Here is a 17626-nt window from a genome sequence, read left to right on the forward strand (position 1 = left end):
GAAGCCACTTCAAGTCAAGGGGTGAAGGGGCACCCTCAGCACCCCTAGTTCCAGCATCTATACTCTCCTTTTAATTAAAGCGTTCTGTAGTCATCTTAAATACAGACCTGCTCAAGTTGTTTATTAGAAGGGCTTTACTTAAGGCCCAATTCTGTTCCCACCAAATGAACTGCACAACTCGGATTGTAGTGTGACAAGAGCAGAGTCAGTCTCATGCTCATCAAAAGCAAACCACTCCTAAAATGGGAAGATGATCAGGCCCATAAAAAGCTAATTCCTTCTATGCTAATTCACTAGAACACATGCACACTATGGTTTGGAAGGAGAAAAGTGCTGGTATATTGGGATAATCAAAAGAGTCCCTCCTTGCCCAGAAACTGTTCATGCAACTCAAAGCTGATGCAGACAAATTTCTCTCTCTGCAATTTAATTTCATTGGAAATGGCAGCAGACTTCGCAATTTTATTTCCAGCCAAGCTGCACAAAGTCTGGAAGAAGGATCAGAAATGCATTCAGGACTTTCATGAGGCTTAAAACATTCTCTCATCTTTCATATCCAAGAAACAGACCTGCTGACAGAGCTGGTATTAAGTCTAGACTCTAACGTCTTAAAACATTCAGCTTTTTCATCAGTGCCTGGGTCACTGTTGCAAGGGAATAAAGCCCTGAATATTATAAAATACCAGCCTCTTCAAACCTAAGTATGGGGATCAGTTACAGAAGTATGGCAGAGGATTTGAAGGGAAGATTATATATATGTATTCTAGGACCAACAGTGGTCATTTGGGGAGAGGGGGAAAAAAGGCATTTTAAGGTGAATGGGAAGGTACAAAATAAGATGGGTTTCAGCTGCACTGAAGAACCCAGTGTGATACATGAACCCCTAAATGCCAGCTGGGAAGGAGGTTACAAGAATATCCAGATTCTGGTATATACATTCTGGTTCACCAAAGAACATCAGGTGAGGTCTTAAATGAAAGCCAGGGTCACATTGATTGTTAATATCTTTGTGAAATGTATGTACAGATACCAGGTCAGGAGTTACATATGTCTACTGAAAATGTGCTTTAAAGTCTGCATCAAGGCAGAGTTGACAAACAGGTTAGCCTCTTGAGTTGAGTCTCTAGAAAGCATGTTACAGTTTTGTTTTATATGTAACTGTTTCCTTCCATTATCCACACATACTCTCAGAAAGAATAGTTGATAAAAAACTTGTTGTTTTCACTATAAATAGATTTAAGTGCTGTGATATTAAGTCAGGAGCTGATCCTGAGCTGAATCACACAAACCGGGGTGCACTCTGTTCCCTTGGTGGAGACAAGCAGACACGGTGTTTCTGCGGGTGTTCAGTGGGTAAGAGGCTTGACACTACAGTTCCAAGGGGCCCAGGGACTGAGGTGCACTGATCATTAGCCTGCATGGCACAGTAAGTGCTGGCTTACCTCAGAGGTGAGTGCATGGGTAGCTGACAGGCTGGTGGCATCAGGGAGCTGATACCCAGTTAAGCACAAGCAAGTTTTTCTCATGCAGGGGATGGGGAAGTTACAAGGTGACTCTCAATCCTGGGTCCCCTGAAAACTGTCACATCCACCACTTACTTGCATGTTTCCCCCCAGCTCAGAGCTAGATTCTGCTCTGTGCCTCTTCAGAGGTGCCACACAGACAATAAAGCCTGGGTGTATGTCTTCATGCCATCTTTGCACCCTCCAGATTCTGGGCCACTGAGGGGGCTGCAGCAGGCAGCCCAGAATTCATACAGTGCTGAACGCTACAAGTACACTCTCCCTCCCACCCCCAAGGCTGAGACTTGGAAAAGTCAAGGCGGCATAGGGCTGCTCGCTTTGGATCTATGCCGGTGCTGTGCCAGGGGAATTTGCTCCCAGTTGGGGCTCTTCCACAGCTCTACACTGCTGGGGCAGTGGGGCATAATCCCCACCTCTATATGCTGTGGTGGAAAACCTCCTGAGTGGGCCCAGGTACCTGTAGATGGCCTCATTCATTCTGACCGGCTTTGGGACCTTTATTCTCTTCCTGAGATGAGCCGTTCTCACTCCTTGTTTTCTCTCCACAACACTCCTGTGACATAGACCCTAGCCTCCTTTTACAGACGGAGACACTGAAAGACATGGAGGTAAACGGACTTGCTCACAGCCCCTTAATGAGCTGCTGTCAGAGGAAGGATTGCACGTCCAAATACTTTATCCATTGATTGGTGGGTATGGATCCCAAATGCTTTACCCATCCATCTCGGCCAGTGGTTCTCAACCAGGGGTCCGAGGCCCCTGGGGGGGCCATGAGCAGGTTTCAGAGGGGCCACTAAGCAGGGCCAGCATTAGACTCACTGGGGCCCAGGGTAGAAAGCCAAAGTCTCCACATATGGGGTTGAAGCCTGAGCCCCACCACCAGGGCTAAAGCCAAAGCCTGAGCAATATAGTTTCATGGAGGCCCCATGGCATGAGGCTCCAGGCAGTTGCCCTGCTTGCTATCCCCTAACATCGGCACTGGCTTTTACAGGCAGAAGAACAGTGGTTGTGGCACAGCTGGGCCAGGAATTTTTATAGCATGTTGAGGGGGCCTCAGAAAGAAAAAGGTTGAGAACCCCTAATCGGGCCATGCTGACTCATCTGGCGGCCAGCGTTTTACCTTCAAAAGAAGAAACTGCATTAGAGACGGATAGACTCGGTTCCTTGTATAGTTAAAGTGTCTTTATTTTATAAAACGTAATAGAAAGTGTCTACACCATCCACCGGTGGAACATTGGTAATTATTACACAGTAATTCAAACACAAGTTAGTATTTCACACTAGTCCCACACATCTGTTCCAGACACTATGGGTTAGCCCTTCTACTCAGCGTAATTTAGGACATTCTCTCCCACCATGTGCTTCACTCAGATGGCAAGGTATCTTCCCTCTCCCTGGGTCCATGATTCTGTACTTCTGCCCACTGCAGGCACTACAAGGCCTTTGCTAGAAGCATTCTTGCCGTCTCTTTTCTGCAAAGCCATTGTCAATTACTCCTTTTGTCTTCTGGCACCCTTGTATAACATTCTAAACAGTCCTGATATTGATCACAGGATCTGCAACAAGTCCCCCTTCTAGTCTTGGAAGCACAAATAAAGGAACTCCTCGGCCATTACAGCTCATATTTTTCTAAGTGCACACTGGTTTGTGCAAAGTGCATATCTAATTTGCACGTGCTACTATTTCCACTGCACGCCCCACCATGGCTATTCGACCATGTAACGGCATCAACTTTGAATGCAACTGCACACCAAACTTCTCTGAAGATCTAGGTCTCAACCCAAACCATTAGGTCTGCGCATGGAACCATTTCTGTCCAGCAATTACAACATATCAGGCTCAGCTTTCTTCTAAGAATACTTGAGACTCCAACCTGCAAGCCTTCCCTGCACAAGCCCTTTATTGATTGATGAGAGTTCCACATCAAAAAGATATTCAGGTTCAGGCCCACTGCAGGAGATGGTTGAGACTCCAGACATACTCCTGTAGTCCCCACATAGGCAAACAACCCCACCACCCTCGCTTTAATCAAACAGGAACTTTACATGAGAAGAAATTGCAGGACTGGCCCCTAAATATATTTCCAGTTCACAGTATCAACTGGTACCTCTCAGAATCCCGCCTGTAAACACTGTTCAAAAGCATCACACCCCTCTGGGGTTTTGTGATTCGAGTAAGCCAGGGACTGAGAAGTGCCAAGTTTGAGTTAGAAAGGTTAGTCTCAGTTATAGTTCATAGTTTATACCATGGGGGAAAGTTCTCAAATCAAATCTCAAATCACAGCAGTAACACTCTGCACTACTCACCAGAGACCTGAAAGCACTCACCATAGGTGGGTAAAGTGCTTTACTGTTGATAATCCTCAAGACACCTCTGCGAGGTAGGTCAATATTATACTCATTTCACAGATGGGTAAACTGAAGCAAAGAGGTCACATGACACACAGGTCAGTGGCAGGGCCAGGAATAGAATCCAGGAGTCCTGATTACCACTTACCTGTGCTAACCACCTACCTCCCTTCAAGAGTGAACATTTGTATCACTGCACCGAGCAAAACAGGTGGAGTTTCCCTTTGAGGACTGGCCTGCCCTTCTGTCAGCTCTGTTCTCCTGAAGCTGGCATGTGGCAATTCGCTTGACAGTTCTTTGGTTGCAACAGGCGACGTCTACAGGAGAACTGAAATATGAACTGTAGATTCGTGCATGGCGGAATCCACACGTAAAAGGACCATGATCAAAACCAAACTGTGCTTAAGAGACTGCAGCTAGATAAACACAACAGCATCTGAAAACTGCAACACAGTTTCCCCAATACAGCAGAATCTGTGCATGGGGCCAGTGTCAGCAATGCTGCTTTCCTATGTACAGGTCAGCCAGCTACCACAAAGGCAACACTGGGCCAGATTCTGGGTTCAGATACACCATTTTAAATCCACAGTAGAAATGCATTGCCTTTACACTAGGTTAACCAAGGTCAGGATCTGGTTGTTACTTTGCGAGCTGCCAGTCCCATCCTACTTAAGGATTTAGTTTTTAAATGAATTTACTGCTGGTGAGAGATGTTGGCTTGACAAGCCAGAAGTATGTCATTTATCCACAAGGCAGAGCACAGGAAGCAGCAAAGCAAGCTCTCTCTCTGCTATTCCCTGTCTCTGGACAGATGGGAAGCATCACAAAGGGAAATTCAGTCTCCATGGTCAGATCAGCCCACCTCCGGAGACATTCAGCAAGGGGGCCAGTTATAGCCCCTTGTTGATATGGCTTTTTGTGATGGAAGTGGTTAGACACCTGACTACTAGTAAGGGAACCGAGAACGACATTGTGGGTATGGTTTTTAATAATCGGGGTGGAAAGGAGTGAGCTGGGGGAAAAAGCCATTGTAAGCTCTTCGCATCAGAGACTGCCTCATTGTGTGTGTTTATACAGCACCTAGCACGCTGGGGCGTCGATTATGATTGGGACCTCTGGGCGCTACTATAACGGAAAGAAAATAAACAAACAATTAATAAGAATTACGAGCGACCAGAAGAAAAATAATACTGACTCAACTGCTATCTAATCTGCACTTGCATTCTGGCTCAACCACCAAGCTTCTCTCTTCCAAAGGAAATGCCGAGATAATAATAAATATTTACCACATTTTGCACGTAGAGACCCCCTTTTATCCAAGAATCTGAAAGTGCTTCACAGAGGTGTGGGTCAGCCTCATTATCCCCACTTGACAGATGGGGAAATTGAGGCACAAAGAGAGCTAAGCGACTCACCTTGCGAGATGGTGGCAGAGCCAGGAATCCTGATTCCTCGTTTCCCCATGCCAACCACTAGACCACACCTCTTCTGAACGGGAAATCAGAGTCACACTAGGTGCCTGCCCCATGCAGTACATCGAACACTGAGACGTAGTGCTTTATCTTATCTCCTTCAAGATTATATCAGTGCTGAAGGAGTCAGCCACTAACACTGCTATTTACACCTGTGCGCTGCGGCACTGGCAACTGCTTTAATTGTAAATGAAGCCCTTTCCCCACTCACGCAGTTTGCTATATGTCTACATGCACACAGCACACCTCTAATCCAGTCTCTTCCAGACCCAATGCATTTACGGTGTAACTCCACTCACTTTAATGGTGTTACACCAGGGATGCACTTGGCTCAGTTCTCTCTAATGTTAAATGGCTCCTCTCCCAAGAATGACCTGCCTATCTAGGGGCTCGATCCCCTTCTTGTAAGATCATGAAGTTGGAGCCCACAAGGTTAATGACTCTTCAGATGGCCATTTCTTTCAGAGTACAGCTCCTCGTTCCTCCGGCTCCTCCAGGCCTGGTACTTCTTCATGCTTTTCCTCCTAGCGAAGCGGCAAATGCTGACCATGAAAACCCAGGAGACCGCGTACATAATCACCCCTCCCACCTTAATGAACCACCTGGGTTTGGGTGACACAAGCTCGCAGTACATGAGCCAGGCCCCGACCCCGATCCGCACGCCCGTGAAGAGGGCCACAAAGAAGAAATCCACCACATCCCCCGTGAAGCTGTGGTAAAGCCCCATCTCCCGTAGGAACCAGCGGGCCTGCAGCAGTGGGTTGGTGATCTCGCTGCCAAAGATGACAGCGTTGACTTCAGCAGCTGACTCACCCAGGGCCAGAGACACTGTGATTCCCACGATGCTCACCATGTGATGGGCCAACATCAGAGCGCCCTCCGCCTGGAAGTATACGCACCAGCCCAGGTCGAAGAGGAAGTAGCCCAAGCTAAGGCACAGCCCATGCACCTGGAGGGGTGTGTTCGGGGACCCTGGAAAGGAAAGACACCAGCTGGTACATTAAAGTGAGGAGACGCCAGGCAGGCAGGATCTGCAGAAGGGACAAGGTGTTCTCTTCCAGCAACGGCTGCTTTGCCTGGCATTGCGCAAGTCACGATAACAGCCTCTATGTTTGCAAAACACCTCCCATCCCAAAGGAGCCCAGAAAGCATTACAGAAACATGCCCCCCACCACCATGAATCACTTCCCTACCAAATGTAGCAAGGCCTCCGGTGGAGGGCAGAACTCAGATGCATGCTGGCACATAATAGTGCACGGAGTGGGGAGGAAAATCCTCCCTGTAAGGGACAGCTCTCCTTCACCATGGGGAGCTATGATGCTCATAGCAGACAGGACCGCAGCTTTTAAGAGTGGGGCCGCCCTGCCAGGATTCAAACCTGTGATTCCAGAGGGTCATAGGCCTGAGTCCTTGCAGCACGAAAGCCTCTTTATGCCAGTTAGGTTGGCAGAGAGGGATTGCAGGGCAGAGGCAAGCCCCCCACCCCACACCCTGGGAATATCTCCAGTGCAGGGGCCTCGTATGACCAGCTCCCCCTCCACATGAGTGCCAGGTATGGGGCTGTTCTGGGGTAGACGGGCAGGGGCAGAGGGGGTGGGAACAGAAGGTGGGATTCTTATGTCCCCATTATTCTGCATCCCTGCAAAAATCCCACGGGGCCTTTGAAGAAAGAGCACACGTTAAGCCAGCCCTCTCACAGCTGCACCAGCCTGTACTGGCCTCTGGCAGCCTCTGAACAAGGGAGGCACAAACTGCACCCCACTCTGTCCCTGCACCGGCGCATGAAGCTACCCCTGCATATTTGGAAACTGATGCCTATAACTCTAGGCCATCCCCTCTGCCATAGTCACACTGCTTATAAATGCTCACCAGACAGCTACTAGCCAGAGGCTGATAGGCGAGATGAAATTGGAACCACAACAGTTATGTTCAAAGGCAGATGCCTGGGGAGAGCCCTTTCCCCTGTAAATCACTACCTGAAATCCTCCATGTCTGAAATGGGGAAGGAAGTCCTGGGATTCCTGCTAGGGTATACCAGCTGCTAGTTCACAGATTTGATACATTAGAAGCCCCGCTCAGGCAGCTGGAAACTAGCAGGACCTTCCTTCTCTCTCTCTCCCCCCCCGCCCCATGTTAGGAAGGGGGTCAGTACTTTCTCTCTCACCACAATCAATCAGCCAATGTTTATTTGTGTCCTCCTCCTCCTTTGTGAATAGCTCCGGACCCTCCTCTACCACTGCTCAGAACTTTTCCAAGTAGCAGAGTGAAATTAACCAGAGGTTGTTAAGTTTCACTGCAGCTGCTCAGAATCTTGTGGGCAGGGCTGAGGAGTGTCAAGAATTCTGTCAATTTCACAGCGCTGTTGCCTAGGCAAAGCTATGAACAGCAACAGAGGCATTTGGGCTGTCTATCTGCACTCAGGAAAGCAGCACTGCATTGGGTCACATTTGGAAGGCTGTCTTTGCAACCACAGAAGATTTTTTTTTTTTAAATGGAGGCTTATATTCTTCAGAAGTATATGAAATAATTCCCCTCCCTGTACAAACAAATCAGGGTCAGTTTCCTACTCACTAGCAGGTTTCTCATATTCCTCCCATGCTTGGTGAGTGGCAGCTTTAGTGCAATAATATTACTGGGCCCTCACACCCTTTTCATAAGCCGTGTACAACAGTTACACATTGAACTTGCCCCAGAGGCTTCCGTGGGATTAGCACCTACTTACTTCAGTCTGCTTTTGGTGCATAAATGAGAGATCCCAGCCTTGAGGAGTTTAAAATGCACAGATACAGTGCAAACAAAGGAGCAGGGAGAGTTAGCCATAGCCCATCTGATGGAAGGGCAGGGGAGAGAAGAGGGTTTGAAAGAAGCCATTCCAGAGGGAGCAGGCTGCAAAGAGACTCAGAGTGAGACCAGAAAAAGGTGACAAAGGGAGCATTCACAACACTAATTAGATTCCCCCTTCCTGGCACCAATTACATTTTGACTGGAGATGGAGCCCAAAAAGGAAACAGCCAGGAAGATCCACTGAGGAAGACAGGTGGGCTCCTGTTGCTCAGAAGACACCACTCTCTGCTATGAGATCAGATGCCTGAGGGCAAAACTCCCATAACACACCTGGGTGAGTTAAAGGCCAGGGGCCATCGATAAAACCAATGTAAGCAGAGAGGCAGGTGGCGAGGACACCGTGGGTCAGAGTGACCAGCCGGCAGCTCCACTCATAGCTACGGTGCTTATACTGATGGCAGAACCAGGTGTAGAGAGACAGCCAGGAGATCAGACTGCAGGTCACCCGGAGCGGCATAGAGGCCATCATCCTAGGACAGGGCAGGGAGACAGAGAAAGGTTAGTTAATTTAGTCACATGCAAAGTCAATTGGCTCCATCACATCATTTCCAGACTTACCACTAAGTTGCTCTGACTCCTCCTCTGAATAAATTAGTATTTTCTGCTGCTTGTTATAACAAATTATTTTGAAAGCACCTGCTGCCATGGCACCCGAGCATGCAGCAAATCCTATTACAGCTGCCACCTTCTGTCCTCTCCCGCCTCAGACAAAGCCATTTTACTCGGGTAAGGAACCATCGCAGGCAATGGGATAGAATACAATAAGTAGCAGCCTCATCAGCTCTCAAATCGCTTCCCAGAAGAGGGTCAGCATCATTGTCTCCATTTTTCAGATGGGGACCCTGAGTTACAGAGTGGTGATGTGAATTACCCCAGGTCCCACTGTGACTCATCGGCAAGGTTTGCGATGTAAGGTCTCTTGCCTCCCAGTTCTGGGACAGGCTACCATCTACTGCCAGGGAACCCTCCGTGACTCTGTTAGGAGAAAGCCTGTGTGAAAGAAGTGTGTCAGGCATAGAACCCTGAAGGTGATGAGAATTAGACCCAGTAGGAGTGAATTCTAGTGGCTGGCCCAATATTGAGAAAGCAGCCCATGGGGAGTGCCAGCTGAAGCAACCTCACCTGTCTTACCTGTTGTGGGGAGGTGTGTTGTGAGAGATGGTCTTCTAGGCCACTAAATCCTAGCCCAGTTGGGTCCTTAAAGATCAGGACTTGGAAATGGACCCATTATCAGACTGGCAGCCAGAGTAGAGTGCAGAACACGGGTGGGATGTGTTCCCAGCCATCTACTCTACCTAAGTGGCAGGCTGCAGCATTCTGAAAAAGTTTTAAGACTGAGCTCCAAGTACGAGAGTTATCCCTGGGCCTCAACTTTTCTTCTCCTCTCGTACCTTCTGTGTCTGAAAGGTCTGCCCGTTGCATCACCTGCCCTGCTTTGTAACATTGCTCATGGAGGGAAGCATCTCAATTCCACCTCTGCCAGAACAAGGAGAAATATTTTGCACTCCTACAGGACTTGCCACCCGAGGAGTGCTGCCTGTCACAAATATAAGCAGGCCTTCCAACACCTCAGCGATGTGAACGTTACAATACCATTTCCAGATGTGTAAACAGGATAAATAGACATGGGCAAGGATTTCACCTGACCCCTATAATCTCCTTCTACTTTGACTATTGGACCACCTTTCCCTTTCGAGTCCTAGTTCTCCAGATGCCAGCACACTCCCTTTTCTCACATACGTAAAGAAGTCTGACCACATCACCCAACATCTGACAACCGTTTTCCCCTTCATCTCAGGGCACAGTTCAAAATTGCTCCTCATCTATTTGAAAACCCTCTACCAGATCTCACAGATCTTCTCTGCTACTCACCTCGGTTCAGTTAGCACCCAGCTCTTCTGTCTCTTCAGCACCGTTGGCATGAGCTCATGCCACCTGGAGCAGCCTCCTAGGATTGCTTCGCCAATTCTCTATCTAGCTTCAAATCTCATCTAAAGATACCCGTGTTCTCCTTTGCCCTCTTTGATTGCTGCGTGTTTTTTCCTTCCTCTGATATTTAACAGTAGCTGTGCAAAACTAAAGCATTTCCTGGATACTATTTGTGAAAGATGCTCAACTAAGCAAAGCTGCCTTTTAAAACATTATAATTACAGATTTTTCTTTAAACACACACACTCCACATGTGGAACTTCATAGGTACCGACATGCTGTTTAAGCCTCTCCTTTAGTGGTGTAGAAAGCAAACTCTGTTTTAAGAGCAGCTTACAATGATTGTGCACTGCCCCAGATGGTAGTGGTCATATAAGGCAAAACTTGAATGGCGAATAATCTGTGGAACCTTTGAGAAACTACCCAGGGGTGATCCTACCCCCAGCCCAGCTATCCCTCCTTATCTGTATTACAATAGCGCTGAGGGGCGACAGTCAAGTGCTGTACAGACAAGAATATAGTCTCTCCCCCAGAGAATATACAATCTAAGTGCATGATAGAAAGCAAAAGGTGGGTGAGAGATAAACAGCATGGAGCAGAAAGTAAGTAATAAAAATACATACTCTAGTGTAACTCTTATCAGTAGATCTCAAAAGTTTAACATAAGAAGGAAAAATCTCAACTCACCCCTGCTTACCCATTCTGCTCACTGCACCCAAAAACCTCTCACACTGGTTATTCCCGTGACTCAGAACCCACAATCCTTCACAAGCCACAAAGTATTGAGAGGATAATATGGATATAAGGAATAGCCAACATGGAATTGTCAAGAACAAATCATGACAAACCAACTTAACATCTCTCTTTGACAGAGTTACTGGCCAAGTAGATGGCAGAAAGCTGTAGACATGATATATCTGGATTTTACTTAAGGGTTTGACAAAGTGCCACATGAAATTCTCATTAGCAAACTAGGGAAATATGGTCTAGATGAAACTACTGTCAGGTGAGCACACAACTGGTTGAAAGACCATACTCAAAAAGCAGATCAACTGTTCACTGTCAAACTGGGGGAAGGAACCAAAGGGGGACTCTACAGGGGTCAGAATTAGGTCCAGTACCATTCAATATTTTCATTAATGCCTTAAACAACAGAGTGGAGAGTACACTTACAAAATTTACAGATGACAGCAAGCTGGGATTTCTTCCACTGACAATCCAGGCCTAAGTGAATTAGAATCATAGAAGATTAGGGTTGGAAGAGCTCTCAGGAGGTCATCTAGTCCAACTCTCTTCTCAAAGCAGGACTAACCCCAACTAAATCATCCTTGATTTGGCCAAAGTGTCACAGAAATTGCGTGGAGGAGTCAGGAATTGACACCGGATCTCCTGAATCCCAGTTCAGTACTGTAACCAGAAGAGAGTCCTTCCTCTTCAGGATAAAACATATCATAAGAAGGCTTCATCTCTCTACTGCCACTCTCCCGCCTCACCACAACATCCTCCAATTTACTTTACATTCAGTCTAAACTCAAAATGTTAGAGGGTGAAGCAGAGTTCACAGTTTTTGTCTCTCCATCTGTTATAGCAGGAGCTATGTGACCAGATGTCCTGATTTTAATAGGGACAGTCCTGATTTTGGAGGTTTTATCTTAGATAGGCACCTATTACCCCCCTACTCCATCCCGATTTTTCACACTTGCTATCTGGCCACCCTAGCAGGAGCAAATGTCTGATCCAAAGTCTTGGGAATAAATGGGTGCTCCTGTTTCTTTTGAATGGGGCAGGTAGCTAGCACTCCAAGATATTGCTGAGGGAAAGGGTGCACAGAGCTGGGATTGGGGGAGGAGAGGGGGCGAAAAAACCAACTCTAGCGGTACAAGGCAGGACTTGTCTATCTAGTTTGAGTCCAAATCTTAGCTCAGATACCAGGGCTCATGCTTTCCCTACACGACATGGAAAACAGCAGAGGGGGCAAGAGAGGAATGAGACAAAACTGCACAGAAAGTTGAGCTGCATGAAGGAATCTTCAGGGCATAAATCGGCTTTGGGGGCAGCCCTGACCCTATGTAAAGACCAGCACTGAATAGAGCGAAATAAATGTCACTCCCAGAAGCTGGCGAATGCCAGTCGGGTCGTCCTAGCACCAGGCTGAGCCAGCGGATGCAGCCAAAATAATACATTGGGCAGGGAACACAACACAGGCAGGCGGCACCTGATGAGCCTCTGAATAAGCAGGACATTGAAATAACATCCCGAAACCGCTGAGCTGGGAGAGAGTTTAGGAGCAGCTGATCGTTATATCCTGCATGATGCAAGGGGGAGCAGAGCTGGATCTTCTTTCTCTCTCCACCCTGGGGGGCTCCCCAGTCTAAAAGGGTCTCTTCCCCTATCCTGTACTAACCAGTGCTGAGAGAGCTGGGGAACCACTTACTGACACCCTGAGCCCGAGCAAGGTGAACTAGTGTGCGCTCCCCTTGGTCCGGAAGAATGGGGACCTCCGTGCGCCCCCTTTAGTCTAGAGGGATAGGGCCCCCATGCACCCCCTTGGTCCGGAGAGATGGGGACCCCCGTGCACCCCCTTGAGCTGGAGAGCTAGGAGCCCCCCTGAGTCCCCTTTGGTCTAGAGAGATGGAGACCCCAGTGCGCCCCCTTGAGCTAGAGAGCTAGGGACTCCCGTGCACCCCCTTTGGTCTAGAGAGATGGGGACCCCCGTGCGCCCCCTTTGGTCTATAAGGATGGGGACCCCCGTGCGCCCCTGGGGAGCTGAGTTCCATGCGCCCTTGTCCCGGAGATGCCCGTGCGCCCCCGCTGGCCCGGAGAGCTAGGGAGCCCCGTGCGCCCCCTTTGGTCTATAAGGATGGGGACCCCCGTGCGCCCCTGGGGAGCTGAGTTCCATGCGCCCTTGTCCCGGAGATGCCCGTGCGCCCCCGCTGGCCCGGAGAGCTAGGGAGCCCCGTGCGCCCCCTTTGGTCTATAAGGATGGGGACCCCCGTGCGCCCCTGGGGAGCTGAGTTCCATGCGCCCTTGTCCCGGAGATGCCCGTGCGCCCCCGCTGGCCCGGAGAGCTAGGGAGCCCCGTGCGCCCCCTTTGGTCTATAAGGATGGGGACCCCCGTGCGCCCCTGGGGAGCTGAGTTCCATGCGCCCTTGTCCCGGAGATGCCCGTGCGCCCCCGCTGGCCCGGAGAGCTAGGGAGCCCCGTGCGCCCCCTTTGGTCTATAAGGATGGGGACCCCCGTGCGCCCCTGGGGAGCTGAGTTCCATGCGCCCTTGTCCCGGAGATGCCCGTGCGCCCCCGCTGGCCCGGAGAGCTAGGGAGCCCCGTGCGCGCCTGGCGCGGTTACCTGGCCAGAGCTCCAGGCCGCAGCCGGGATCCTGCTCAGCTCCTCCGCCCCTGTAAGCAAAGCGTCTCTCGGTAACAGGAACCACAGAGCGCCGCGCAGGAGGCTCTGGCAGCCGGCTGCAGACAGAGAGGATCTCGGCTTAGGGTCGCCTGCTGGTGGGGAGGACGGACGGCAGCACGGGGCCAGCTGAGCAGAAAATGTGTTTGGGTGTGGGGGGAGAGGACAAACTCCCTCCAGACCCTTATGTACAGGGGGGATTTATTTGTTTTTGGCGAGGGAGCCGCAAGAAACACAACCACCCCTCATCTGGCCTTGTCCACACTCTCTCCCAGCGCCTAGGAGAAGAGGCTGTGACTTATATTGGCATTATGTACATTACAGTAGTAGCACCCCCAAAGACACCCCCTCTCCGAATCAGGGCCTTGTTGTACCTATTGAATGGCTGCATTACTGTCTCACTAGTGAGGGAACTCTGCATCAGCTCAGATAGCTGATATTTGCTGGAAGCTGGGAATGGGCCTTACGGGATGGATCACTTGATGATTACCTGTTCTGTTCATTCCCTCTGGGGCACCTGGCATTGGCCACTGTCGGTAGACAGGACACTGGGCTAGATGGACCTTTGGTCTGACCCACTGTGGCCGTTCTTATAGCAATGTCCTCAGCTGTTAGTAGGGACTGTGCTAGTCCAGTCTCAGCAAAGCAATATACAGCCACCCTTCCTTACACGACGATTGAGGCCAGAGGGGGAAAGAGAGCCATACACCCTAACCCCAACTTCACGTGCCCAGATCTAGGGCAGCTGAGCATAACCCCCTTTCTCACCCTTCCTTCCCACAGAGATCCAGGCAGTACAACACAGAGATCCAACCAGTGATTATAAAACCTAGAGCTTTGCTTTGACTGGAAGCTCGTGGGGCAGGGACTCCTTTACTCCTTGATGTGCAAACAGCACCTAGCCCCACAGGCTGTGTCGACACTGTCCGTGGGATCCATGCCACAGACTCAGTGTTTCCGAGCCCCCATCTATGGTGCATCGTAAACCTAGGCTTATAGCTGCTTGATCTGGAACTCACAGCCTTGCAAACAGGTCCCTACTGCCCTAGGCAGATCTGCTGCTGTAGTTCTCCAGCTTTAGCTGCATCCACACTGCAAAATAAGAAGGCTTGGCCCTTCATCACAGCAGGACTCAGGGTCTGACCCCCTCCCCACCTCCTTTCTCAACCTGGGTCCTGTGGGCTCACTGACCTGAGTCTGCCTGATTTGTGTGTGGCGAAAGGAGGACTTGGGTTCAAACGCGAATCGGAGCCCAGACTTGGCGAGCAGTGTACACATACCCATAGAGCCCTGAACAGAGAGGGGAGGGGAGGAGAGGGGAGGGGGAGGTAGATCTACATTATAACAACTTACATCTATTGTGGTAAATCTGGCTCTTCAGGGGATGTGACAATGAAGGCTGCTGTACTAAAGGGTCTCCTTTGTGTTACGCTGTGAAAACGGTGAGTGTTGTGATTTTTTTTTAAACCACACTGAAGAACCCAGTGGCCTCTCAGGCTCATCACTGCTCCCACAAAATCCTCCTCAGGGTAGGGTGTATGTTTCTCAGATTCATGAAGGGGAGAGAGATGAAAGCTGTCCCCTCACATCTGCCTCAAGAGAAAGATTTATCAAGCTTTACCTAACAATACATTTAAGGCTGGCCAGGTGTGGTTTGCATTGTAGAGCATGGCTCAGTTCCCACATGCACGGTGCCGTGCATTACGTATTACTCAAACTTGGCTTTCTGGTAGATCAGGTATAGGCTCCTATTACTTCGAGCAGCTTCATCCTTTAGGGGTGATGAAACTAAACCTCCCCTGCAAGGGAACCAACTTAATTCTCCCATACAGCTTTTTCCCCATTTCTACATGCTTGGGCCTTTGCTGCAGTAGGCAAAGCCACTACAGACCCTAGGCTCACATCCTATTTGAGAAACTATAACCAATCAGCAGAATCATGACATTTGATCCGCAAGAATCAGTACTGACAGCCACAACCTGGGAAGTTCCAGTGCATTGCATTGGAGGACTCACAGAAGAAGACAACAGCACTGTGACTGGCAGTAATACAGCAGTGTTAAGGGCCCAACTGAGATCAAGGTCCCCCAATCAGCCCAGGTGCTGCAGGTAGAATCTTACTAGACAGGACAGACTCAGGACATTTTATACCTATGCAGGGGAGAATCCAATTTTTGATTTTTAAAAATAATTTCAACAGATGTTTATTTTAAGCATCAATTTACATTTTCACAGTTGTATAAAGTTATGATTATGTTTATGTTTATCAAATTTTCACAGTTGCAGGAAATTAGGAAGAATATTTAATAGATGAGATTAAACAAATGAATGCTTTTAACAGGTAAACCACAAAAGATCAATATCACTTCAAAACATACAAAGTAAACATCCTTAAATTAAGCTCTGAAAAGTTCTCAAGCAGGATTTCTCTTACTTTGCCTATCTATAAATTGATTATTATGGACGGAAATGTCACTTTTGGTGGCATCAGTGAAATTGAAATTTACCAATACAAATCTACTTCTTCCAAGCCTAATTATACTCATTTTATAGATCAGGAAACTCAGGCACAGAGAACCAGTGACTTGCCCAGAATCCCATGGGAAGTGTGTGGCAGAGCTAGGAATTGAACCCAGATTTCTGGAGTCCCAGGCCAGTCATTTCATCAGTAAACTGTCCTTCAACCTAGATTTTTTCATAATACCAGTTAGCATGTGGGTTGTAACATGCACAGTAATAAAACACTAGATTTGTTAGGCTGCATGACTTAATTTCAAAGATACTTCGTGTCAAACAGTGAGAAATGGTGATGGGTTGGCTCCCCTCCAATTGCAAGCTGCATTAGTTGAAGATTTCTGGGCACTTCCTTTTGATAAAAAGCCTATAGTTTTATCTGCCATGTATCCCATTGTTCTGGGGACAAGCTTGTTTTTATTAGAGATCAAATCACTCAAAACAATAGCAGATTTATTAGTGATTTCAAAACTATCAGATCCATCAGCAGTTGCTAGTTTGGGAAGGGGATGGTGCATTAAGAGATTTCACCATCTTCTTACACCTGCAAGAGAATATGTAGAACTATAAAGGGCTGCTAGCACTAGCACATTGGGACACAAAGGCCTCTCACATAGTCCCTCTTTTTAATGTTAAGTGAGTGTCCCTTCCAAAGCATTTTACCAAATGCATTTTCTGAAAAACCAGCCACCTCTGGGTTGGAAGTCAGCAGTGGAACACAGGGCACAGTCAGAACAAGCAGCAAATTTTAGACAAGGTCATTTTAGAAGACCTCTGCTTTAGGCAAAGAGCTATATGACTTTTCCTGCCCAGCAAGAACCTCAGTTTAAAGGTCTCATCTAACACTTCCCCCAAAACCTATACATACACTGCATAGTACTTGCTCTAAGAACCGTATTGGCCCTGCAGAGGAGTGAGCCTAGGTGTCCCAAAGCTGATTCTAAGAGGACTACCTCCTCTGTCCTTTGGGCAACCAAAAACAGGCTAGATCCTTCCTAGTTTTATAACCACCTGTTTGTCCTGTCCACCAGTTCATCAGTACAGCCTTGTGCAGCAACATGCAACTGGAAACTTTGGCCCACTCTCTGGAGCATGAGACACACAGGTCTCCTTGCTTGAGATCCTGTATCCCTTGCACCCGCCAACCTTTTTGTCTTTCACTTCCTTCTTCTCCTTTAGCTGATGGCTCTGATTAGCTCATCAGCCTCCTGCCTAATGGTGGGGGTGGAGGATAGTGGTCAGAGTGCTAGCTCTTGGTTCCTAGCCCTCTGTCACACAGATGCTTGGGCCATTAAGTCATACACTACAAACCTGGACCCAAAGAGGTTCTGGAGTACAGCAGCTAGAAGGTGAAGGCAATGCATTTGCTTTAGGAGAGAGGTCAGCAAGCAAACCACAACCTGAGTCACAGCAGTCCTGGGTCCTACCATCCCACGTTTAAAGAGACTCTGCACAGCAAGTTTATGCTACAAAAGACAGCCACTTTATTACAAATCTTCTCAGCCTGGAGCAAGCTCAGGCAAGGAGTTCATAACTCATGCTAGTCCTGTCACACAACCTTCACATAGCCGAGGGCTCCGGCTGACTTGCATGTG

At 48.5% G+C, this 17626-nt stretch overlaps 1 protein-coding gene across 2 annotated transcripts; it reads right to left on the reverse strand.

Annotated features, from left to right (window-relative positions):
- Positions 1-1147: 1147 nt before the first annotated feature.
- On the reverse strand, positions 1148-13525 carry LOC115637334 (TLC domain-containing protein 5-like). 2 transcript variants are annotated; one of them, XM_030538515.1, is made up of 3 exons: positions 13462-13525; positions 8458-8657; positions 1148-6315 (listed from the first exon to the last, which is right to left on the reverse strand). In XM_030538515.1, the coding sequence occupies exons 2-3, from the start codon at positions 8654-8656 to the stop codon at positions 5777-5779; spliced, it is 738 nt and encodes a 245-aa protein (XP_030394375.1). In that variant the 5' UTR covers position 8657; positions 13462-13525; the 3' UTR covers positions 1148-5776. The 2 variants fall into 2 exon arrangements, with proteins under 2 accessions (XP_030394375.1, XP_030394376.1); XM_030538516.1 differs by lacking the exon at positions 13462-13525 and adding an exon at positions 11290-11310.
- Positions 13526-17626: the final 4101 nt, after the last annotated feature.

The sequence above is a fragment of the Gopherus evgoodei genome, chromosome 19, assembly GCF_007399415.2.
Source record: "Gopherus evgoodei ecotype Sinaloan lineage chromosome 19, rGopEvg1_v1.p, whole genome shotgun sequence".
Classification (NCBI taxonomy): Eukaryota; Metazoa; Chordata; order Testudines; family Testudinidae; genus Gopherus; species Gopherus evgoodei.

Coding starts and splice junctions, on each gene's coding strand:
- LOC115637334 (XM_030538515.1), bottom strand. CDS start 8,656: ATGATGGCCTCTATGCCGCTCCGGGTGACCTGCAGTCTGATCTCCTGG. Junction 6,316..8,457: donor CTGGCCTTTAACTCACCCAG/GTGTGTTATGGG, acceptor TTTCCTTTCCAG/GGTCCCCGAACACACCCCTC.